Consider the following 21,515-nt stretch of genomic DNA (forward strand, 5'->3'; position numbering starts at 1 on the left):
GACCACCCAATAGTACAAGTATTCAAGACTAAAAGTTTATATTAATATCTAGCTTCCAATACTACATAGAGATATCAAAGACCAGGTCTGAGAAAAACATGCAAAATCATTTATAAAAAGGCCAAGCCATTAACCTGTGTCACTTTTCCAAACAGGCTTACCAATTAGTGTAGTTCCCAACTAGCCCAACCCAGATGGTACTCACTGTTACTGAGCTAGTGTGAACAGCTCAACTAGATCCAGCAATTGCACCAGCTGTCGTTTTCAGACTGAGCCATTTAGGAATCAGATGATGCCACTTTCATTGGCACCGAGCTGTGAGCCATGAGCTCAAACTGCACTGTAAAATGCTAAATCAGCAACCCCATTTAAAAATGCATTCGTTTGCAAATGGAGATAAACAAAACACACGCCTAAGCTGCCTTTACTGAACACTCTATTAATCTCATCCTTTTCAAAGAAAACTGCACCACTAATCATGATTTGTGTAGCCGTGTCAAATTTCTGTCTTGGGGCATTCACAGCAAAACTATTAAACCGCTTTCACCAGCGCTGATCGCCCATGTGAAGTTGCTGCTAGTTCACTTACTGCAATCGAGCAGGGAAGAGCAGAATAATATGGCATCGATGAAAAAATCATTTGAAGAGCTGAAGAGCACAACACAGACAGCTGCAAAGGGAATGGCAGAAACAACAGGTTAGTAACTGGACAAATGAGATGGAGGGGGGTTCATATGGAGCATCAGAAGAGTATAGTCATGTTACTTCTTTTTAAAGTTAAACTTTTCCCTCACCTTTTAGTGCAGGCAGCTCAAGAAGCAGTTCAACAGGTGGCTGAATCATCCAAGGACACTACTAAAACAGGTATCTCAGTGAACTGAGCTCTCCACTGCTTGACAACTCAATCTTTCACAAACATTGAAAAGCAGCATTGCAGGGTGAAATGTTCTTTGAAATATTCTGCTTCTCCATTAAAAGTAATAAGATATGAAAGGAATTAAATGGCAGAAAATTGGTCAGAAACACTATTTTAATATAGTAAAATTATGAAATATACATTTGCTTTTGCAAGGCAAGCTTTGAAGCATAATGTTCTGCTGTAACATATAGCACACAACTGCTATCATTTAAATGTTAAAGCCAGTTCATTGTAGAATTAAAACAGACAATGCTGGAAATACTCAGCAGGTCAGGCAGCATCTGTGGAGAGAAACACAGAGTTAACTTTTCAGACCGATGGCATTTCGTCAGAGTTCTGATGAAAGGTCATCGAACGGAAACGTTAACTCTGTTCCTCTCTCCACAGATGCTACCTGACCTGCTGAGTACAGTAAACTCTTGTTTAAATGGCACTTAATCATCCGGAATACTTTAATAACCGGCAAAATGGATAGCCGGTAATCTTGCCGAATCCATCCAGCACTCGTTTTGCCGAGTCCGAGTCTCCCGCGGTGGCCGAGTTAGTCAGTGGTTTTTATTTTTGTTTGTGTTAAAAATTGCCTTGGTAGGTATACCTCTCTGTTATCCAGAATTTTTCATCAACCGGCACCATCCTGGCCCCATAGGTGCTGGATAAGAAAGAGTTTACTGTATTTCCAGCATTTTCTGTTTTTATTTCAGAATTCCAGCATCTGCAGTATTTTGATTTTGCATCATTGTAGAATTACTTAGCTTAATGGAATAGCATAACTTACAATGCTAACAATGATTTAACTTTTAATTTTTTGTCTGGTCTGTTAACCATAACAATCCAGTTGCCATACAGAATCCTAATATTCATTTTTTTGGCTTCTAATTCAGAGATGTAAACAATTTTTAATTTTATAAATATAGAACTGTAATGTTATAATTTTAAATGGGAAGGGGAATGGGGAGTGGCGGTGCTCCTAAAATCAGCCTGAGCCTCGTCATTGAAATTCTGGGAACGTTGTTTAATTGAATGACCTTTGTTATGTTTTGGATCATGATGTACATCTCAACTTTTGATGTAATATTCTTAAATGAAGTTATTCTTTTAAATAAAAATAAAAAGTGCTGTATAAGGACAGCAGATCGACTAGCATCTGAAAGAGAAAGCTCGATATAAATATAAACCCCCAAATCATTAACTTTTTCACTGTTTTTTCTGACCATACTTTTATATTGGCTTTTCCCATATATCTTCAAGTTTAGATTATGTCATTAGACTTTCTCTGAACCCATGTTGGATTCCTAGTATTGCTACCTTTTGGACTATTGGTGCATCCGACAAATGTATAGTTATTGGGAGAAAGGAAAAATGGATTAAAATTAAAGTTAATTCCACTGTAAATGGGCTATCAATTTCCAAACCTGGACTAAGTAATATGATAGACTGGCATCACAACAAGGGCTGATCCTGTCCTCACCCAACATCACATGCACTTCCATCAATGATCACTGGATAGTAGTTAGCAGTGGGAATCCTGGTCAATTTTCTCCTGCGTAATCCAGGAGCCCTTAGGCAAATTGTAGCACTACAGCTGCCACCCTGGCTGTGGTCACCTAATTTAGCACATACCTGGGAGCTTTGCTCATCTTTCTGGCTCAGCCAGTCACTGGATAAACTCAGGGAGCTATCATGGGAGCCCTGACTTAGCTGTTTCGGAACTGTAAGCAAATATAGGAGGACGGGGGCTTATAGTGACTGTGTAGAGGTACTGAATGCTACTCACCTATTTTTGTTTCCATGTATGTCCATAGCGACTGAAGAAGCATCAAAACAAACACAAACTGCTATCAACTCTGTTGCTTCCAAAGCACAGGACAGCATCAAAGGTCTCGGGCAGAGGCTTGTGCAGAAATGAACTTTTGTTTGCCTTGCACTAATCTGAGAATTTTCATACATATTACCATGCAATTCTGCACAATGAATTATATTAGATATAATAGAACTGCAAAAATGAATATAAAATATAATACAATTTCTAATGAAGCCCTAATTCAGGACTCGTGTTTTTCCCCCTTTGGAAGTTAAAATGTGAATACAGCTTTGCCTTCCATCTTATTCTGGATCATTACTGGCACAAGTGTTTTTATGTACTAAAATAATGCAGTATTTTTGGAGTTGTACCGTATTTGCCATTCAGCAGGTTAAAACAAACTTCCAAGTTTGAAGGCAGCACTTTACATGTGAAACTAAGGGAAACCATAAAAAAGCCAAATGTCTGACAGAAGAGTAGCAATGTCAAAACAGCATGAACATAAAAACAAACGGTAGAGCTTCAGAATTTAAAATATGAACCCAACTTCTAGATAAACAGAAAACTTTTTTAATTACATGAACATATCCCTTGACCCAGCACAAAGTCTTCCTTGCAGCTGTATGTATAGTTCTCTAACGTTTCAGAGAAAGAAACAGCACAAAAGAATATAATCAAATACAAAAAAAGTCTTTCATGCTAAGCTATTGAAGGCCCCAATAGGTGTTCAATTATGCCCAAAACTACTAGACCAGAATATTGTAAGATCATCAGCATTTACGGTAGAAAGACAGATATTTCATCATTCCTGCATATGACTTCCCTTTGTTCTGATTTGGCAAAAAATAATTTTACAAAAATATGCACTGAAAAGATCTGCTGATGAATGCCTTGCCAAAATCGTTACTCAAAGTTTACCAGCTCATATTGCTAGGATTTTATCATAGTGTTTCACTGATGTGTATCCATAGTTTTCCTCGGGTACTTTGATGAACAGTTTCCTCCTTCTCAGCACTAATTGTTAAAATAGTAACTTTAACTTAAAATTTATCATTGATTATTCATAGCTGTGACTATTTCTCATAACACAATTTAATACTGAAATTAGATAAATCTATTTGTAAATTACTGATCCATATATTACTAGTTGTAATAGATTTTCAATCAAACATATTTCACCGAGTGTGCTTCTAAACATTAGTTTCAATTTAAGAATCCTAATGGATATATGTTAGAGGGCATCTCATCCTTATTGCTACATTTAAAACAGTTAAAAAGATTTAGGATTAACAGAAGCATCGTTTTTTGTCTTTTTTGTGTATTTTTGTTATTTTTTTATATATTTCTGTATAAACAGTGAGTGCTGATAATATTATTTGTGGATTTGATGGCGAGGGGTGGGTGGGGGAGGTTTACTAAGCCTGTACATTAACATACTCTTACTAATGGTGCCAACAATCAGTCATGGAAGTGTCTTCTTCAGAACATCCATCTGCTCCAGACAAGAAACAGTGAAAGCTGGAAAACAACATGAAAACCTGAAACGGAATTCAAAAAGGCCGTGTTTACAAAAATGTTAAATCTGGCAGTGATGACTTTCAGTACTGTACAATCTATTTTGATTCTGTGATAAGGAAGATTGGGTTTTGTTTTGTTTCCGGGGTGGGTTTTAATAATATGGTGAGCTTACCGTTACGTTTTGGTTTAGAGTCTTGTATAAATGTTGTAGGTTAAAACTGACTAACATTCTTGGGTTCAAGGCTGACGTAAGACTTTTAATTATAAAATCATAATGTGGTCACTAGTATACTGAAAGCAATCAATATAATTCGGGATATATTTAATTTCTGTGCATTTGATATGTAATTTCCTTGCATCAATTTCTAGTTGACTACTGCTCAGATGATATTAAACCTTTTTAATACATCACATTGAATTGTTTGAAAGCACATTTTATCCAGATTGACAACAGCTAATTGCGGATGGATTTCCAGGATGGCCACGCTATATTATAAATGCTGGAAGTGGAAAGTAATCTATTGAAACATACCGGCCTAGAAATTCACTGGCCTTAGCGCCGCTTTTGAGGCGCTAGAGGGCCTAGCGCCGAAGTTATGGCCAGTTTAGAAATTGACAGGGGCCCTAAATCGGCGTTAGGCCGGTAGCGCTGCGCCGGCACCGATGACGTCATCGGTGTGCGCAGCGTCCCGGTTGCCATGGTAACCCGCCCGAACTCGGAAATTGAGTTGCGGCCGCCTCGCCCGTGGCAGCCGCAAGCAACGTTCTGGCAGAGGTGCCTTACAGAACTTTGCGCCGGCGCATTAAAGGCCCCGCGGCAGCCGGCCGCTTTCCCGCCAGCCGCCTGGCCGCAGCTCCCTCCCTGGACTTCCCCCCCCCCCCCCCGGAACAGAAGCAAGCCCGGCACTTGTCCGAGGTGCCGGGCTCATTTTTAAAAAGATTATCGCGGGCCGCGGCCGGGTGCAGGCAGCTCCTCCTTAACGGAAGGAGGAGGCCTGCACTTCCCGAGCCTGCCGCACCGCAGCGGGCGCCGCAGCGCCGGAATAGCGCCGCAATGCGGCGCGTGGCGCCAGTTTTGAGGCGCTGAGACCCCTCAGTAGCGCCGGCAGCCGTTTGGGCGAGGCGCTACTGAATTTTTGGCGCGCGCAGGGGGACTTAGCGCCGGCACTAACTTCCGGCGCTAAAGCCCTCGCTGCGCCAAAACCGAATTTCTAGGCCACCATATACAAGTTTGTGACCATCTATCTGCTTGGAAGAAGAGCACCAATAGAATAATGTTTGTAAGTATTATAGGAGCAAAGGTGTGGAAAATTTGAAAAGAAATATTTGAAAATTTGGAGGCAACAGTTGTTAAAAATTTTGGGGCGATTTTTAACATTGAAACTATTACATAGGCCCAGAACTTGGTGTCGGGGGCTTGCCGCGCGTGCAAGCCCCCGATGTGCACTTACCCGGCGCGCCGACATCTGAAACCTGGCCCGCAGTGGATTTCCTGTCAGTGGCCCGGTTCTGATGTCGGCGCGCTGTGCTAACCTGACCCAGCGGCGTAGTTAGTGCGATGTGCCGGCTGGGATCAGGTGAGCACTGTTCAGCCAATCGGGAGGGGAAACTTCATTCATAAGTTTGAGAGTAAGAACTGTCAAACTCATGAAAAGTACTGCACCCCAAAACACTACTTAAACTTTAAATAACATTTTTAAAAACATCCCAATCATTAAATTAAGTATAAATAAGTTAAAAAAAATAATTTAAACAATAATTTTTTTTTTTGAAAAAAATAAATTTTTAATAAAAAGGGTCTAAAACTAAACTTACCTTATTGTAGATTCTTTCAAATAATAAATCTGTGGAAAAAAAAATTCTAAATTGCACTAAAACACCACTTACCTGTAAAAATAAATACTTACGTGTGCTTTTTACAAGCGTAAAGACCGGAGGCCTTTACACATGCGCAAATCCCCCAAAACAGAGGAAATCCAAGATGCACGCACTGCCGCCTACAGCGCACGCGCTAGCCTCTTCACCTCTTGGGTTAGAGGAGAGAAAATGCCGGTTTTCAGCGCATGCGCTGTGCATGCTGAAAACCGGCATTTCCTCCGGCCAGACGTGTGAGTACCCCTTCCGTACTCACGCGTTTGGGGAGGAATTACTGCCCCATAGAATATACAGCACAGAAATAGGCCATTCAGCCCAATCAATCCATGCCGGCGATTATGCTCCACTTGAGCATCCTCCCGTATTTTCCTTATCTAACACTATCAGCATATCCCTCTATTCCCTTCTCCCTCATATGCTTATTTAGCCTCCCTGTAAATGCATCGATACTCTTCGCCTCACCCACTCTGTGTGGTAGCGAGTTCCACATTCTCACCACCCTCTGGGTAAAGAATTTTCTTCTGAATTCTCTATTTGATTTCTTGGTGACTATCTTCTATTGATGGCCTCTAGATTTGCTCTTCCCCACAAGTGGAAACGCTCTGTGCCTACTCTATCAAAATCTTTCATAATTTTAAAGACCTCCATTATGTCACCCCTCAGCCTCTCTTTTCAAGAGAATAGAGATCCAGCTTGTCTATCCTTTCCTGATAGGTATAACCTCGCAGTTCTGGTATCATCCTTGTAAATCTTTTTTGCACCCTCTCATAGAAACATAGAAACATAGAAGATAGGAGCAGAAGTAGGCCATTCGGCCCCTCGAACCTGCTCCACCATTCAATGCGTCATGGCTGATCATCCAACTTCAGTACCCGGCCCCTGCTTTCTCTGCATACCCCGTGATCCCTTTAGCCTTAAGAAATATATCCAACTCCTTCTTGAATATATTTAATGTATTGGCCTCTACTGCCTTCTGTGGTAGAGAATTCCACAGGTTCACCACTCTCTGGGTGAAGAAATTCCTCCTCATTTCTGTCCTAAAAGGCCTACCCCTTATCCTTAGACTGTGACCCCTGGTTCTGGACTCCCCAACCATCGAGAATATCCTCCCTGCATCTAGTCTGTCCAGTCCTGCCAGAATTCTATAAATTTCAATGAGATCCCCTCTCATTCTTCTAAACTGCAGCGAGTGAAAGCCCAATCATCCCAATCTCTCCTCATACGTCATTCCTGCCATCCCAGGTATCAGCCTGGTGAATCTTCGCTGAACTCCCTCCATGGCAAGAATAGAAACATAGAAACATAGAAGATAGGAGCAGGAGTAGGCCATTCGGCCCTTCGAGCCTGCTCCGCCATTCAACGAGATCATGGCTGATCATCCAAACCCTAGCACCCGGTCCCTACACCGACAGCCATCCCACACAAGCCCTATACCCGTAACCCCACGTATTTAATCCCCCCTAACACTAAGGGCCAATTTTTATCATGGCCAATCAACCTAACCCGCACATCTTTGGACTGTGGGAGGAAACCGGAGCACCCGGAGGAAACCCACGCAAACACCGGGAGAATGTGCAAACTCCACACAGACAGTGTATCCTTCCTCAGATAAGGCGACCAAAACTGCACACAATACTCAAGATGTGGTCTCACCAAGGTCCTGTACAACTGCAGCAAGGCATCCTTGTTCCTGTACTCAAACCCTCTCGCTATGAAGGCCAGCATACCATTTGCCTTCTTAACCGCCTGCTGCACCTGCATGCTTACCTTCAGCGATTGGTGCACAAGGACACCCAGGTCTCGTTGCACTTCCCCTTCTCCCAATCTATTGCCATTCAGATAATAATCTGCCTTCCTGTTTTTGCCACCAAAGTGGATAACCTCACATTTATCCACGTTATATTGCATCTGCCATGCTTCTGCCCAATCACCCAACCTGTCCAAATCATCCTATAGTTTCTCGGCATCCTCCTCACAGCACACACGCCCACCCAGCTTTGTGTCGTCTGCAAATTTGGAGATATTACATCTAGTGCCCTTGTCTAGATCATTAATATATATTGTGAATAGCTGGGGTCCAAGGAAAAAGACCCGTTTATTCCAACTCTTTGTTTTCTATCTGCCAACCAGTTCTCTATCCAAGTCAATACCTTGCCCCCAATCCCATGTGCCTTAACTTTACACGCTAATCTCTTATGCGGGACCTTATCGAAAGCCTTCTGAAAGTCCACATACACCACATCCACTGGTTCTCCCTTATCTATTTTACTAGTTACATCCTCAAAAAATTCCAGTAGATTAGTCAAGCACGATTTACCTTTTGTAAATCCATGTTGACTTTGTCCGATCCTGTCACTGTTTTCCAAGTGCTCTGCTATTACATCTTTTATAATGGACTCTAGCATTTTCCCCACTACCGATATCAGGCTTACTGATCTGTAATTCCCTGTTTTCTCTCTACCACCTTTTTGAATAGTGGGGTAACATTAGCTACCCTCCAATCCATAGGTACTGTTCCAGATTCCATCGAATGTTGGAAGATGATCAGCAATGCATCCACTATTTCTACGGCCACTTCCTTAAGTAACCTAAGATGTAGATTATCAGGCCCTGGGGATTTATCGGCCTTCAATCCCATCAATTTCCCGAACACCATTTCCCTACAAATACTGATTTCTTTCAGTTCCTCCCTTTCATCAGACCCTATGTTCCCCGACATCTCTGGGAGGTTATTTGTGTCCTCCTTTGTGAAGACAGAACCAAAATATGTATTTAATTGGTCTGCCATTTCTTTGTTCCCCATTATAAATTCCCCTGATTCTGACTGCAAGGGACCTACGCTTGACTTCACCAATCTTTTTCTCTTCACATATCTATAAAAGCTTTTACAGTCAGTTTTTATGTTCCTTGCAAGCTTACTCTCATATTCTATTTTCCCTTTCTTAATTAATCCCTTTGTCCTCCTTTGTTGACTCCTAAACTGTTCCCAATCGTCTGGATTACTGCTTTTTCTGGCCAATTTATATGTCGTCTCCTTGGATCTTATGCAATCCCTAATTTCCCTCATTAGCCACGGTTGAGTCACCTTTTTGTTTTATTTTTATGCCAAACTGGGATGAACAAATTCTGTAGTTCATCCGTGCGGTCTTTGAATGTTTGCCATTGCCTATCCACCATTAACCTTTTGAGTGACATTCCCCAATCAATCCTACCCAACTCGTGCCTCAGACCATCGTAGTTTCCTTTATTTAAATTCAGGACCCTAGTCTTTGAGTCAACTACTTCATTCTCCATCTTAATGAAGAATTCAATCATATTATGATCGCTCCAACCCAAGGGGCCTTGTACAACATGATTGCTAATTAATCCTTTCTCGTTACATAATACCCAGTCTAAGATGGTCTGACGTCTGGTTGGTTCCTCGACATATTGGTCCAGGAAACCATCCCGTAAACACTCCAGGAATTCCTCCTCCATAGTATTGTTACCAATTTGGTTAGCCCAATCTATATGTAGATTAAAGTCACCCATGATGACTACTGTGCCCTTATTGCACACTTCTCTCCAGTGCCTCTATATCCTTTTTAAATATGGTGACCAGAATTGTACACAGCACTCTAACTGCAGTCTAAGTAAGGTTCAATACAAGTTTAGCATAACTTCTGTACTTTTCAATTCAATTGCTCTAGAAATAAACACTAGTGCTTGGTTTGCTTTTTTTATGGCCTTATTAACCTGCGTCGCTACTTTCATTGATTTGTGTATTTGTACTCCGTGATCTCTTTGCTCCTCTACCCCATCCAGATTCTTATTTTCCAAGTAAAATGTAACCTCATAGCAAAATACTACGGATGCTGGAAATCTGAAATAACAACAGAAAATGCTGGAAATACTCAGCAGGCCAGGCAGCATCCGTGGAGAGAGAAACAGAGTTAACGTTTCAGGTCTGGGACCCTTCATCAGAACTGGAAAAAGCTGGAAATGTAACAGATATTAAGCAGGTGCAGAGACAGTGGGGGAGGGGTTTAGGAGGGGAGGAAGGAATTGAAAGAACATGCTGTGAAAATGTTGCAAATGGGAATGGCAAAATCATACTGCATGAGAAATGGGGGCAGGGATTATTATCTGAAATTGTTGAACTCCATGTTGAGTCTGGCAGGCTGTAAAGTGCCCAATCGAAAGATGAGGTGCTGTTCCCCGACACCGGTGACAAAATCGCGGCCTGGGTCTCTTGAAAACAAATTATTTTTAATGTTTTCCTTATTATCAGCAGAGAGAGGAGCCTTTAATCCAACAGTGTGCACAGGTTCCAGTGATGAAAGGATAGACTATTGACCCACTGCGCCATTCAACCTCTCCACCTTGCCCCAGCCCCTGCTTCTGCACCACCACCACCACCCCCCCCCACCCCCCCGCCAACGATATGGCTGTAATTTTAATTTTAGTTAGTTAATGAGGCCCATGCTCTACTGCTCCCTTTCATTTTAATGCAGCTTCGGACCATCATGGAAGTAGTATGCATTAGGAAGAATGAAATGTACTTAAACGGCCTCCTTGACAATTAGAAAATACTACCGTGCACCATCTAGTTACTGTGAATGAAGCAAATTTCCATTATGCATGATGCAGCATCCAAGTCTAATTAATGAAGTCCTGAGATAGTCTGTAAGATTTGCAAAATTTCTGCACTTCCCCGAAGGCTGTTATTAATAAACGGGACCCTGCGTGGACTTTTTAAATCAAAAAGGGTACCCAAGATGGCGTCCGTGCCTCGTGGCAGAAAGCCTGTGAATTTTAAAATGGACTCTGCAACGCAGACAGCTTGTGGATCGAAACCCAAGCTGCAGGCTTCTGTGAAGAGAGACTTTGTATTTTGGAACCAGACAGGACTCTGAATTATGCATTAGACCGAATTGGAGACAAATCTAAATTCAGTTTAGGCCTATAGTTAAGGCCATCAAGCAGTCTACATGTATTATCGGAAACAGACTAACGGAGCCATCGAGGCCGGACAGGCCCATCAAGGAACTTTCAGGACAATACAATTCAATCATCGGGCCGGTAGATGCGATTACTGGCCATCTAAAACCAGTTAGTATGGATTGCTACCATTATTTAAAATAGCCCGCCAAGATTAAAACAAAGAACTAACCTGATTTGGCGCGCAGATAAGGGTTTTCGACAAAGGTATAATTGAAGGCCCTCGGGTAGCAATTGGTGTGTTCTGTGTTCTGTGGTTTGTTCTTTGTTGGTTGGTGTGCTGGTGCTGCTGCTCTTCGGCCCCTCGCCCTCGTGGCTGCCGCTCTTTCCCGTCCCACGCTTACCCCCTGGCCTTTGCCCATGCCTTTTTCCCACTCCATCTGGAACTAGCCCCGGCACCGGGTCGGGCAGACACGGAAAATTCAGGCCAGGCGAAGCGGGACGCGACGAGGGGAGGAGGGAAGACCACCGGAGGGAAGGCCACCTGAGGAAGACCGGCTGAAGAAGACCAACTGAGGAGACGAACTGAGGGGAGGCTTCGAATCATCGGGCCTTCAGCCTCAGCCGACCTTTGAATATCTGCACACCAACTCCATCTGGCGGCTGTCGACGAAGAATCATCCCTGCAAGGTAAAGTACCCAAACAGAGACTTTAACTTTGGGGTACTCGAACCTGGACAATGCCCTTGCAGCGCTCAGAGGCCACGTGACAACGGCAGGCTCCAGAGAGCACCAAGAGTGAACCCCGAACCCAACCGCTGTTTTGAGCCTAACAAACCTTTTGATTGGTGAGCATGAAGTTCTGACCCCTCATAGCTTAATCTAGTTAGGTATAGGGGGTGGGATAAGGATAAGGGGATTGTTAAGATAGTTGTTTTCCCTTGAGGTGCCGTGTGTTCCCCATTCCCTGTATAAGTATAGTTATTATTATTCTTTCGTATTCTTCGCCTATAGAAGTGTACGCTAGTAATTTTTCCATGAGATTGTATCAAGTTTTTCCTCTTCAATAAAATCTTGGTTTTTGTTTACATCCAACCACCTGTCTACTCGAGTCTTCTCTGTACTGCCGCCTTGTACCTAAGTCTGGTGTCTAGAACCCAGAGACGTGGGAGCGATTCGAACCACTCCCGAAACAGTCAGTGGCATAACTGACTGGGCGTATGCGCCAAACAAGCACCACCACACGCCACCCCCTACAGTCCTATGGGGTAAATATGTCATTAATGTTCAGCCATACATTTGCTCCCACCACAAAGCATTCGGTTTGTTTGCCTCTTTTTCTCCTGCAGCAGGAATTAAAAGATCATACTCTGTCTCCAAGATAGTTCTGTCATATGATTCTGCTTTGGGCAATCCAATTACTGGGTCACATTGCAAGGAGTATCCAAATAATATATATCTTTAGCTCCATCATCAAAAATGAGTTCTTTTGGAAATTCAGTCTCTGGCCATTCAAAAATGTCATAAGTAAATTGCTAGTTTTGCCATTTTTACTGAATTCATAGTTCACTTTAGTAGAATACAGTCAGTTTATATAACAGGTCACTTACCCTTTGCATAAGCAGAAATCGATTGCTGTAATTTTATTCACTCCTATTACTCAGGAAAAATGTGCAAATGTTAGTTAATATGAGTCAGTATGCCCAAAACTTGAAAATCTGAAGCAGCCTTTCCACTCTCAAAAATCAGAATCAGAGGAATTTATAATGGGGAACAAAGAAATGCATACTTTAGTCCTGTCTTCACAAAGGAGGACACAAATAACCTCCCAGAGATGTCAGGGAATATAGGGTCTAATGAGAGGGAGGAACTGAATGAAATCAGTATTTGTAGGGAAATGGTGTTAGGGAAATTGATGGGATTGAAGGCCGATAAACCCCCAGGGCCTGATAATCTACATCCTAGGGTAATTAAGGAAGTGGACCTAGAATCAGTAGATGCATTGCTGGTCATCTTCCAAAATTCTATAGACTCTGGAACAGTTCCCATGGATTGGAGGGTAGCTAATGTTACCCCACTATTTAAAAAAGGTGGTAGAGAGAAAACGGGGAATTATAGACCAGTAAGCCTGACATCGGTAGTGGGGAAAATGCTAGAGTCCATTATAAAAGATGTAATAGCAGAGCACTTGGAAAACAGTGACAGGATCAGACAAAGTCAACATGGATTTACAAAAGGTATATCATGCTTGACTAATCTACTGGAATTTTATGAGGATGTGACTGGTAGAATAGATAAGGGAGAACCAGTGGATGTGGTGTATTTGGACTTTCACAAGGCTTTCGAGAAGGTCCCGCATAAGAGATTAGCGTGTAAAGTTAAGGCACATGGGATTGGGGGCAAGGTACTGACTTGGATAGAGAACTGGTTGGCAGACAGGAAGCAAAGTGTTGGAAAAAACAGGTCTTTTTCTGAGTGGCAGGCAGTGACTAGTGAGGTACCGCAGAGATCGGTGCTAGGACCCCAGCTATTCACAATATATATTAATGATCTAGACGATGGAACTAGATGTAATATCTCCAAGTTTGCAGACGACACAAAACTGGGTGGGCGTGTGTGCTGTGAGGAAGATGCAGAGAAACTCCAGTATGATTTGGATAGGTTGGGTGATTGGGCAGATGCATGGCAGATGCAGTATAATGTGGATAAATGCGAGGTTATCCACTTTGGTGGCAAAAACAGGAAGGCAGATTATTATCTGAATGGCAATAGATTGGGAAAAGGGGAAGTGCAACGAGACCTGGGTGTCCTTGTGCACCAGTTGCTGAAGGTAAGCATGCAGGTGCAGCAGGTGGTTAAGGAGGCAAATGGTATGTTGGCCTTCATAGCGAGAGGATTCGAGTACAGGAGCAAGGATGTCTTTCTGTAGTTGTACAGGGCCTTGGTGAGACCACACCTTGAGTATTGTGTGCAGTTTTGGTTGCCTTATCTGAGGAAGGATGTTCTTGCCATGGAGGGAGTGCAGCGAAGATTCAGCAGACTGATACCTGGGATGGCAGGAATGACGTATGAAGAGAGGTTGGATCGATTAGGCTTATATTCGCTAGAGTTCAGAAGAATGAGAGGGGATCTCATTGAAACTTATAAAATTCTAACAGGACTAGACAGACTAGATGCAGAAAGGATGTTCCCGATGGCGGGAGAGTCCACAACCAGGGTTCACAGGCTAAGGATAAGGGGTAAGCCATTTAGGAATGAGATGAGGAGGAATTTCTTCACCCAGAGAGTGGTGAACCTGTGGAAATCTCTACCACAGAAGGCAGTTGAGGCCAATTCATTAAATATATTCAAGAAGGAGTTAGATATATTTCTTAAGGCTAAAGGGATCAAAGGATATGGGGAGAAAGCAGGGACAGGGTACTGAATTTGGATGATCAGCCATGATCGCATTAAATGGCGGAGCAGGCTCGAGGGGCCGAATGGCCTACTCCTGCTCCTATCTTCTATGTTTCTATGTTTCTAAATATTACATCTTTATGTGCAAATATAATTTTTAAAAATACCTTTCTGTAATGATTAATAAAGTCACGTTAGATTTGAAGTTTAATCTAACATAGTGCTGTCAGTGCACTACAGCATTGGAATGCTGCAAACATTGATCGGAGCACTGTACAGTCCTGACAGTATCGTGACATGTCAATTTTAAATTTAGTAAATGTCAGAGATAGTTTCATAGTTTTGCTGCAGTTTGAATTTAAAAACAAAAAAGTCACGATTGATAGCTTCATGGGTTGAGTGCTTGACACCAGGTCCACCTGTCATTTAAGCTTGCTTATCTCAGTTTAGTACATTTCATTTATTCATCACTGAATTACTGAATGGTGTTCTATCTCAAGGGAGAAAAAAATAAGCTGATATCTCCTGTGCACCTTCCTTGAATCTTGGTTTATTGTGGGCTAACATTCATAGAGAAATGAATAGCCCACCCCACCCTGGCTGTAGTGGGGTGCAGACAGCAACATTTCATTAAGGTGTGACTCAGTGAAGTACTTTCGGTCAAGTCAGATGCAAAGTAAGGCTCTCACCTCTTTGCCCTAACAATGAGCCTTATCACCAACTGTAGACACCCCTACTACACCATTGTTACATTTTTTCATAGTCCACATCAATCTTTCTTAAAGTTGCTCTAAATTAGACAGACCAGTGGAGAATTAAGGGCAGTTCTGCATCATGGGCCGGAATTTTCCTTACCTTGGCGGGTCCGGTGTGGCCGGTGTCTGTGGGTGGGTCACGACCCCGCTGCTGGTTCCATTCCGCTGTTGAAAATGAACTTACCTTAATAGGGCCCACCCAGCGCATTACCCAACCCAATGAGATGGAGCGGGTCTGGTGACATCATTCATGATGCGTTTTCAGCCGGGATCTTTAAAATGACCACAGCCACATAACATTTGAAGTTTAATGTAGCATAGTGCTGTCAGTGCTCTACAGCATTGGAGTGCTGCAAACGCGGACAATGGGCCCGATTTTGTGGATTGTGTGGGAAATGGTCGGATTCCCCCGTATGTGGGGTTCTGACACACAAAAAAATGGGTCAGCCAGCTGCACGCAATTTTCCCTCAAGTGGCCAATTAATTCCCAGCATGTGGGAAGCCTTGCTAATTGTCCATTTCCAGTCAGGAAGCCCCACAGTATGATGTCATCATTCGTGGTGCTTTCAAGGTCCACAGCAAGCATTGCTTCCTCTGTTGGCTTCCAAACGAACCATACAGGATGGCAGAGGAGCCTGCAGCAGCTGTGGCCAGTGCCAGACCCCGAGCTGCCTCCAAATTTGACGAAGCTTCACTGCAGGCATTATTGGATGGGGTTAGGGCCCACAGGGAGGTCCTCTTCCCTAGGTCAGGCAGGAAGAGGCCTCCTATTGAGACCAAGGCTGCATGGATGCAGGTGTCAGCAGATGTCAACTCGAATGTGCATGTAACCTTGGCATCACGTCTCTAACTCCTTCGTCTACTCCCCCACAGGACCATCCAGAGCCCCCGTCCCCACTGTGGAGGAGGAAGAGGCTGTGCAGCCAGACTCCTCAGAGGAAGCTCCATCCTCTGAGGGCGCTGCGTCAGCAGAAGTAAGCGCACCCAGCACCAGCGCAGACACTCACACTTCGGGGGGACCTTCGGGGCATAGAGTAGTGTTGTTACCTGGTGTTTCACAGCTCACAAGTGAGCCTCAGCAGATTCTGGAGACAGGGACAGCAGTGGAGAGTCCTCGTCTGAGGGCGCAGGACTCTGCCAGCTCAGCTCAGCTGCGCTGCATGTCGACCCTCTGCCTCTGGGTCCATCCGCAAGAGAAATGGTGATGGATCTCCATGCTCAGATGTAAGAGTCTCTGGCAGGTTTTGTCTCCAGGGTCGCTGCGAGTGTGGAGCAAATGGAGGAGTCCATAGCAACCATGAGCAGAGCCTTTGTGGAGTCATTGGCGCAGGAACGCATCACCATGGAAAGGTTGGCAACCTCCATGGAGGAGATAACTTGCCAGGGTACGAAAAACATGGTGAGTGCTCATAAGAGAATGACCTCTCTTGAGGAGCGTTGGCCATCTATTGAACAGAGAAACCAGACCTTCATGGAAGTCCTTCTGAGTAGGACTGCCAGTGCAGATACGGGTCCCCATGGCCCCCTAAAGCGCAGCAAGGTGCTCTCAAGCCACTTCCAAGCATTGGCCCCTTCTGGCCTGTGCAGCTTCAGGTGAGTGAGCAGCAGCCTGGCTCTCCTGGTGCTCATCCTGCTGTTCCTAGTTCTGCTGCTGCCGCCTCTGCTGCTGGAGGTCCTCTAATGGCAAGATGGGAAGGAAAAAAAGGCGTCCCATGCTTCTCGTAGATGCCTTCGCTGAGGAAGCGCTGAGTGAGGGTACTGAGCGGTGCTTCCCAGGAGATCACATTGGAGAAGTGTGTGAGGCTCCAACCTTCCACAGCTGTGCCTAAGCCTTGAAGAAGTAGCCCCAAGCCTGCAACAACAAGGTCCTTCAACATACAAATGCTGTCCCTTTAAATCGCAGCTTTCCCGAATGACCTGCAGCTGAGAGCAAGCAAGCCGGCAAGCTTCACGCCAGGTTTCATCAGCGAGGTTCCCCGCAGGCGTGTTTAGCATGGGGAACCCCTGAAAATTGCAAGGGCACCCTAAAATAGCATTAAACATGCCAATAATTGGTGATCAGGGTCCCGACGGCCAGTCCCGCCAGCGGCGGGCGGGACTGATTAGGGTCGCGGAGAAATGGCGGTCCGAAAGTCGGACGGGGCGGGGAATCAGGCGGGGGGGTCACGACCCCCTATTTCGGCAATTTTCGGCCCCCGCCCGCATGAAAACCCGCCCGACGGCTGGCAGAAAATCGGGGCCAATGTCTGCACAAAGGCAGAGGGCTGCACCTAGGCTCTCCCATGACTCCCTTCATATCGATGGGCGGAAGAGACCTCCCCAGGAGACCAAGACTGGTTGGAGATTGCAGAGGAGGTCACAAGCAGGGATGAGCTCAAGTGGACCTGGGTGCAGTGCTGCAAACGTTTCAATGATCTCATTAGATCAGGAAAGGTTAGTACAAAGCCACACTCAACTGCATCCTGCTGTGCCTCTCATCACATCCCCATCACTCTGCCTTCTCTACTCTACTCCTGCACATCCTTACTCACACCAACTTACCTTACACCTCCGCCCATCCCTCTCTATCTACATTATCACATCCCCATCTCACTAGCCACCCCGCACACTCACCCTCATCCTAGTGCAATCATACTAACTAACAACACACAAGGGTAGCCACTTGGGTGTTTTATCCAATGTTTATGTAAAGTTTCTGTTAATGTGGTGTCAAATATAAAATCTTTATTTTCAACACTTTCCAGTCTTGGACAGATTTGTGTGCATCTTTGGAAGTGGCTTAGTGAGTTGCAGTGAATGGTGAGACATAACGGTACCACACCGCAATGGTGATGAGTGTGAAAGGAATGGCTTGGGCATTGTAGGGATGCTTTATGGTGTTGGTGTGGGGTGGTACCAATCTGGCACATCATGTGGCAGCCATATGGGTGTACAGTGTAAAGCTAATTAAATCTGGCCATGATGAGTCCATCTCTGGCCTCCCAGGCAGCAATGTGCTCGGTGCTGATGTCCTCTGTCCTGTGCAGCATCAGGTGATTGCGGAGAAGGTTGGTGTTGTTGTTGTTGGTGCTGCTGGTGTGCCTGGTGCTGCTGGTGTTGGGGGTCATCATGGTCCAATTCTGAGGACCAAGGTGAGACAGTATAAATTGCACCCATGTTGATGGAATAGATGGCAGGTGAAGTACAGTTGACAGAAGCATTCTGCCAATGGTGAGAGAGTTCTTCCAATGAGGTGACAGTGGATGGAGACTTTGTTGGAAACACTTGCAGCCTGCCGAATCCGTGTTGGAAATGGACTGAGCAACAGCTTCTGCCTGAGGAAAGTGATCACCTGTCAGGTCGGAGTTTTTACTGTACATTGGATGCTGTTACATAATCAGCTGGAGCAATGGCCACTGAACTCCCACCTCAGGTTGACAGACATGTTTCCCGAGCTGCATGAATCCCCTGGCCATGCAGGGAAATTTAAAAAGTAAGTGAATAAAGGATCTTAGGTGCCTGTAAACTACCTGATAATCATCTCAATTGAGTCCCCCGCTGCTGCCAGTTGGGTCAGGGGAAAGGCGGGTGGGAGCGAGATAACAACAGGCTCCCAACCTGCTGTCAAAAATAACAACTTTCCCACCTGACCAGCCACCGATCGCGCCCGCTACCACCCCGGAAAATTCCGGCCATGGAGTTGCATCGATTAAGAACTAGGTACACCAAATGCATTGCACATAGAGCTTTACAGTAAGTCAAGAGAGATTTTTTACCCTGGCCATGAATTGAACTAGACCCCAGAGGTGAAAGGACTTTGTCTATTTTATCCATTTTTCATTAGCTACTTTAAATATCTAGCTCAGTTACTCTTCTAAATATTAGTAAAAATGCAACTAATGTAAAATATCACGGGACTGTAATCTAATTTTACAGTTTACCATTCTTCTCCAGTTCAATGAAAGAACTTATATGCAGACATTAGTAGAATGATCTTGCTGCCCTGAAATGGCAGAGCAGGGCCATAAGTGTTATATAGTATTTACAGCACAGAAACAGGCCATTCGGCCCAACTGGTCTATGCTGGTTTTTATGCTTCACATGAGCCTCCTCCCACCTTTCTTTATCTAACCCCATCAACATATCCTTCGATTCTTTTCTCCTTCATATACTTATCTCTGAATTCACCCTATCGAACCACTTCATAACTTTAAACACAGCTCCAGCCTGTTCAGTCTTTCCTGATAGGTATAACCTCTCAGTTCTGGCATCATCATTGTAAATCTTTTTTGCACCTTCTCCAGTGCCTCTATATCCTTTTTTTTATATAAGATCTGAACTGTGCAAAGTACTCCAAGTGTGGCCTAACCAAGGTTCCATACAAGTTTAACATGACTTCGCTGCTTTTGAATCCTATTCCTCTAGAAATGTTATTTGTCTTGGCAATATTTATGAGTGCACAGTCTTTAACTTGAATTCAATTTTTTTTTACATAAGTCATGGAGTCATAGATTTTAACTAGCTCCATAACAAATAGGTTAACTATGGTAAACTAAAAGCAAAAATCTAAAAAATGCTGGAAATCAAAACGAAAAACATAAAATGTTGAAAACACTCAGCAGGTAATGCAGCATCTGTGGAAAGAACAGATTAATTAACGTTTCGGGTACTGGCCCTTTGAGATCAAAATTGGACAGGTTCTACAATGGACAGATGATTTGCTCCACCAGATTATTATCCAGACGGTTAAGATTAAAATTATCTCCACCGATGTCTACAACTGTATCTTTTTTCTTGACTAGTACATGACACAAAATGTGATCACATTTTGAACAAAAACATCAAACTATGCCCCTCTTAGCTGAGCTTCCTATTGGTATTGTTTCAGACAGGATGAATGTGTCCCTCAGAAAAACTTTTTTTTAATCTCTCCTGCAGTTCACCATGTCTTACCACAGACCGAGAAAGGCAGGAGAAGCTCCAAGCAGAATGTTAATTGATCATGTTGCATAGGAGAGAAGCAGGAGTAAGAGTCATATCCTGCAAATATACCACTCTTTTCATAAACTCTATTATAAATGTATGTCTAAGTTTTTTTTGAACAGCAGATAAAACGGACAACATTGCGATCAATGTTCTTTTAGACAAGATGCAAGACTATTCTAATTGGTTGTGGAAAACATGAAGACTTCATTTTCTTCGACATGTAACAATTGATATACTTCCTGAATTACCCAAGACATCATTTTTCATGTTTTGGGATATGAGGGAATATTATTGCTTGCTTAAGTTAAGGTGAAAATGGTAATTTTGGAAGCAATTGTAATTTTTGATGAAATTATTGCTACACCAATACAGCAGTTAGTGATTACCATTCCTTAACTTCAAATCACCAATTTAACCAATTATCTGAGACAATCTTTTAATTTAGTTAATCTGTAATTTTCCCCATTTTGAAGTTCTTTGCTCCAAAAGTGCTTTAAGTATAGATACAATTAGGTTTTAATATCCTTCATGGTATTAATCTTATAGGCCTGAAATTTAAGGTCAGCGGCGAAGCGACGGCGCTCGCCTTTGACGCCGATGAAAGCTGCCACAAAGATTTAGTGATCTCTGTGGCATGAATTTCAGCTCTCCTGACCTTAGTTTGAATCTGATGTCAAATTAAGCGAATCTCCAGTGTCCAGCAACAGTGATGTCATCAAGCAGGTTAAGCAGCTAATCATATTGAAGAATTCTCACAGAGATAGAGAGTAAGATGAAGCAGAACAAGGAGGCATACAACAGATGTCAGGTTGAGAATACAAGTGAGAACCAGGCTGAATATAGAAAGTTCAGAGGGGAAGTAAAAAAGGAAAGAAGAGAGGCAAAGAGAGAGTATGAGAACAGACTGGCAGCTAACATAAAAGGGAATCCAAAAGTCTTCTATAGGCATATAAATAATAAACGGGTAGTAAGAGGAGGGGTGGAGCCAATAGGGGCCAAAAAGGAGACCTATGCATGGTGGCAGAAGGAATGGCTGAGGTACTAAATGAGTACTTTGCATCTGTCTTTACCAAGGAAGAAGATGCTGCCAAAGTCATAGTGAAAGAGGAGGTAATTGAGATACTGGATGGGATAAAAATTGATAAAGAGGAGTTACTAGAAAGGCTGGCTGTACTTAAAGTAGATAAGTCATCAGGACCAGATGGGATGCATCCTAGGTTGCTGAGGGAGGTAAGGGTGGAAATTGGGGAGGTACTGGCCATAATCTTCCAATCCTCCTTAAATATGGGGGTGGTGCCAGAGGACTGGAGAATTGCAAATGTTACACTGTAGGAGTCTCTGCACTCCTAACAAAGAATCTATAACT

At 43.6% G+C, this 21,515-nt stretch overlaps 1 protein-coding gene and 1 long non-coding RNA gene across 3 annotated transcripts in view; one reads left to right on the top strand and one right to left on the bottom strand.

The window, feature by feature from the left end:
* Positions 1-21,515, bottom strand: part of LOC147113882 (uncharacterized) — a 99,881-nt gene that overhangs the window by 29,405 nt on the left and 48,961 nt on the right. The window lies entirely within an intron of this gene.
* adirf (adipogenesis regulatory factor) lies at positions 466-4,644 on the top strand. Its single transcript, XM_085994046.1, has 3 exons — positions 466-697; positions 802-864; positions 2,722-4,644. The coding sequence occupies exons 1-3, from the start codon at positions 619-621 to the stop codon at positions 2,823-2,825; spliced, it is 246 nt and encodes an 81-aa protein (XP_085850172.1). The 5' UTR covers positions 466-618; the 3' UTR covers positions 2,826-4,644.

This window comes from Somniosus microcephalus, chromosome 8 (assembly GCF_052327205.1).
Source record: "Somniosus microcephalus isolate GS21.2 chromosome 8, FLI_Smic_1.0, whole genome shotgun sequence".
Classification (NCBI taxonomy): domain Eukaryota; kingdom Metazoa; phylum Chordata; class Chondrichthyes; order Squaliformes; family Somniosidae; genus Somniosus; species Somniosus microcephalus.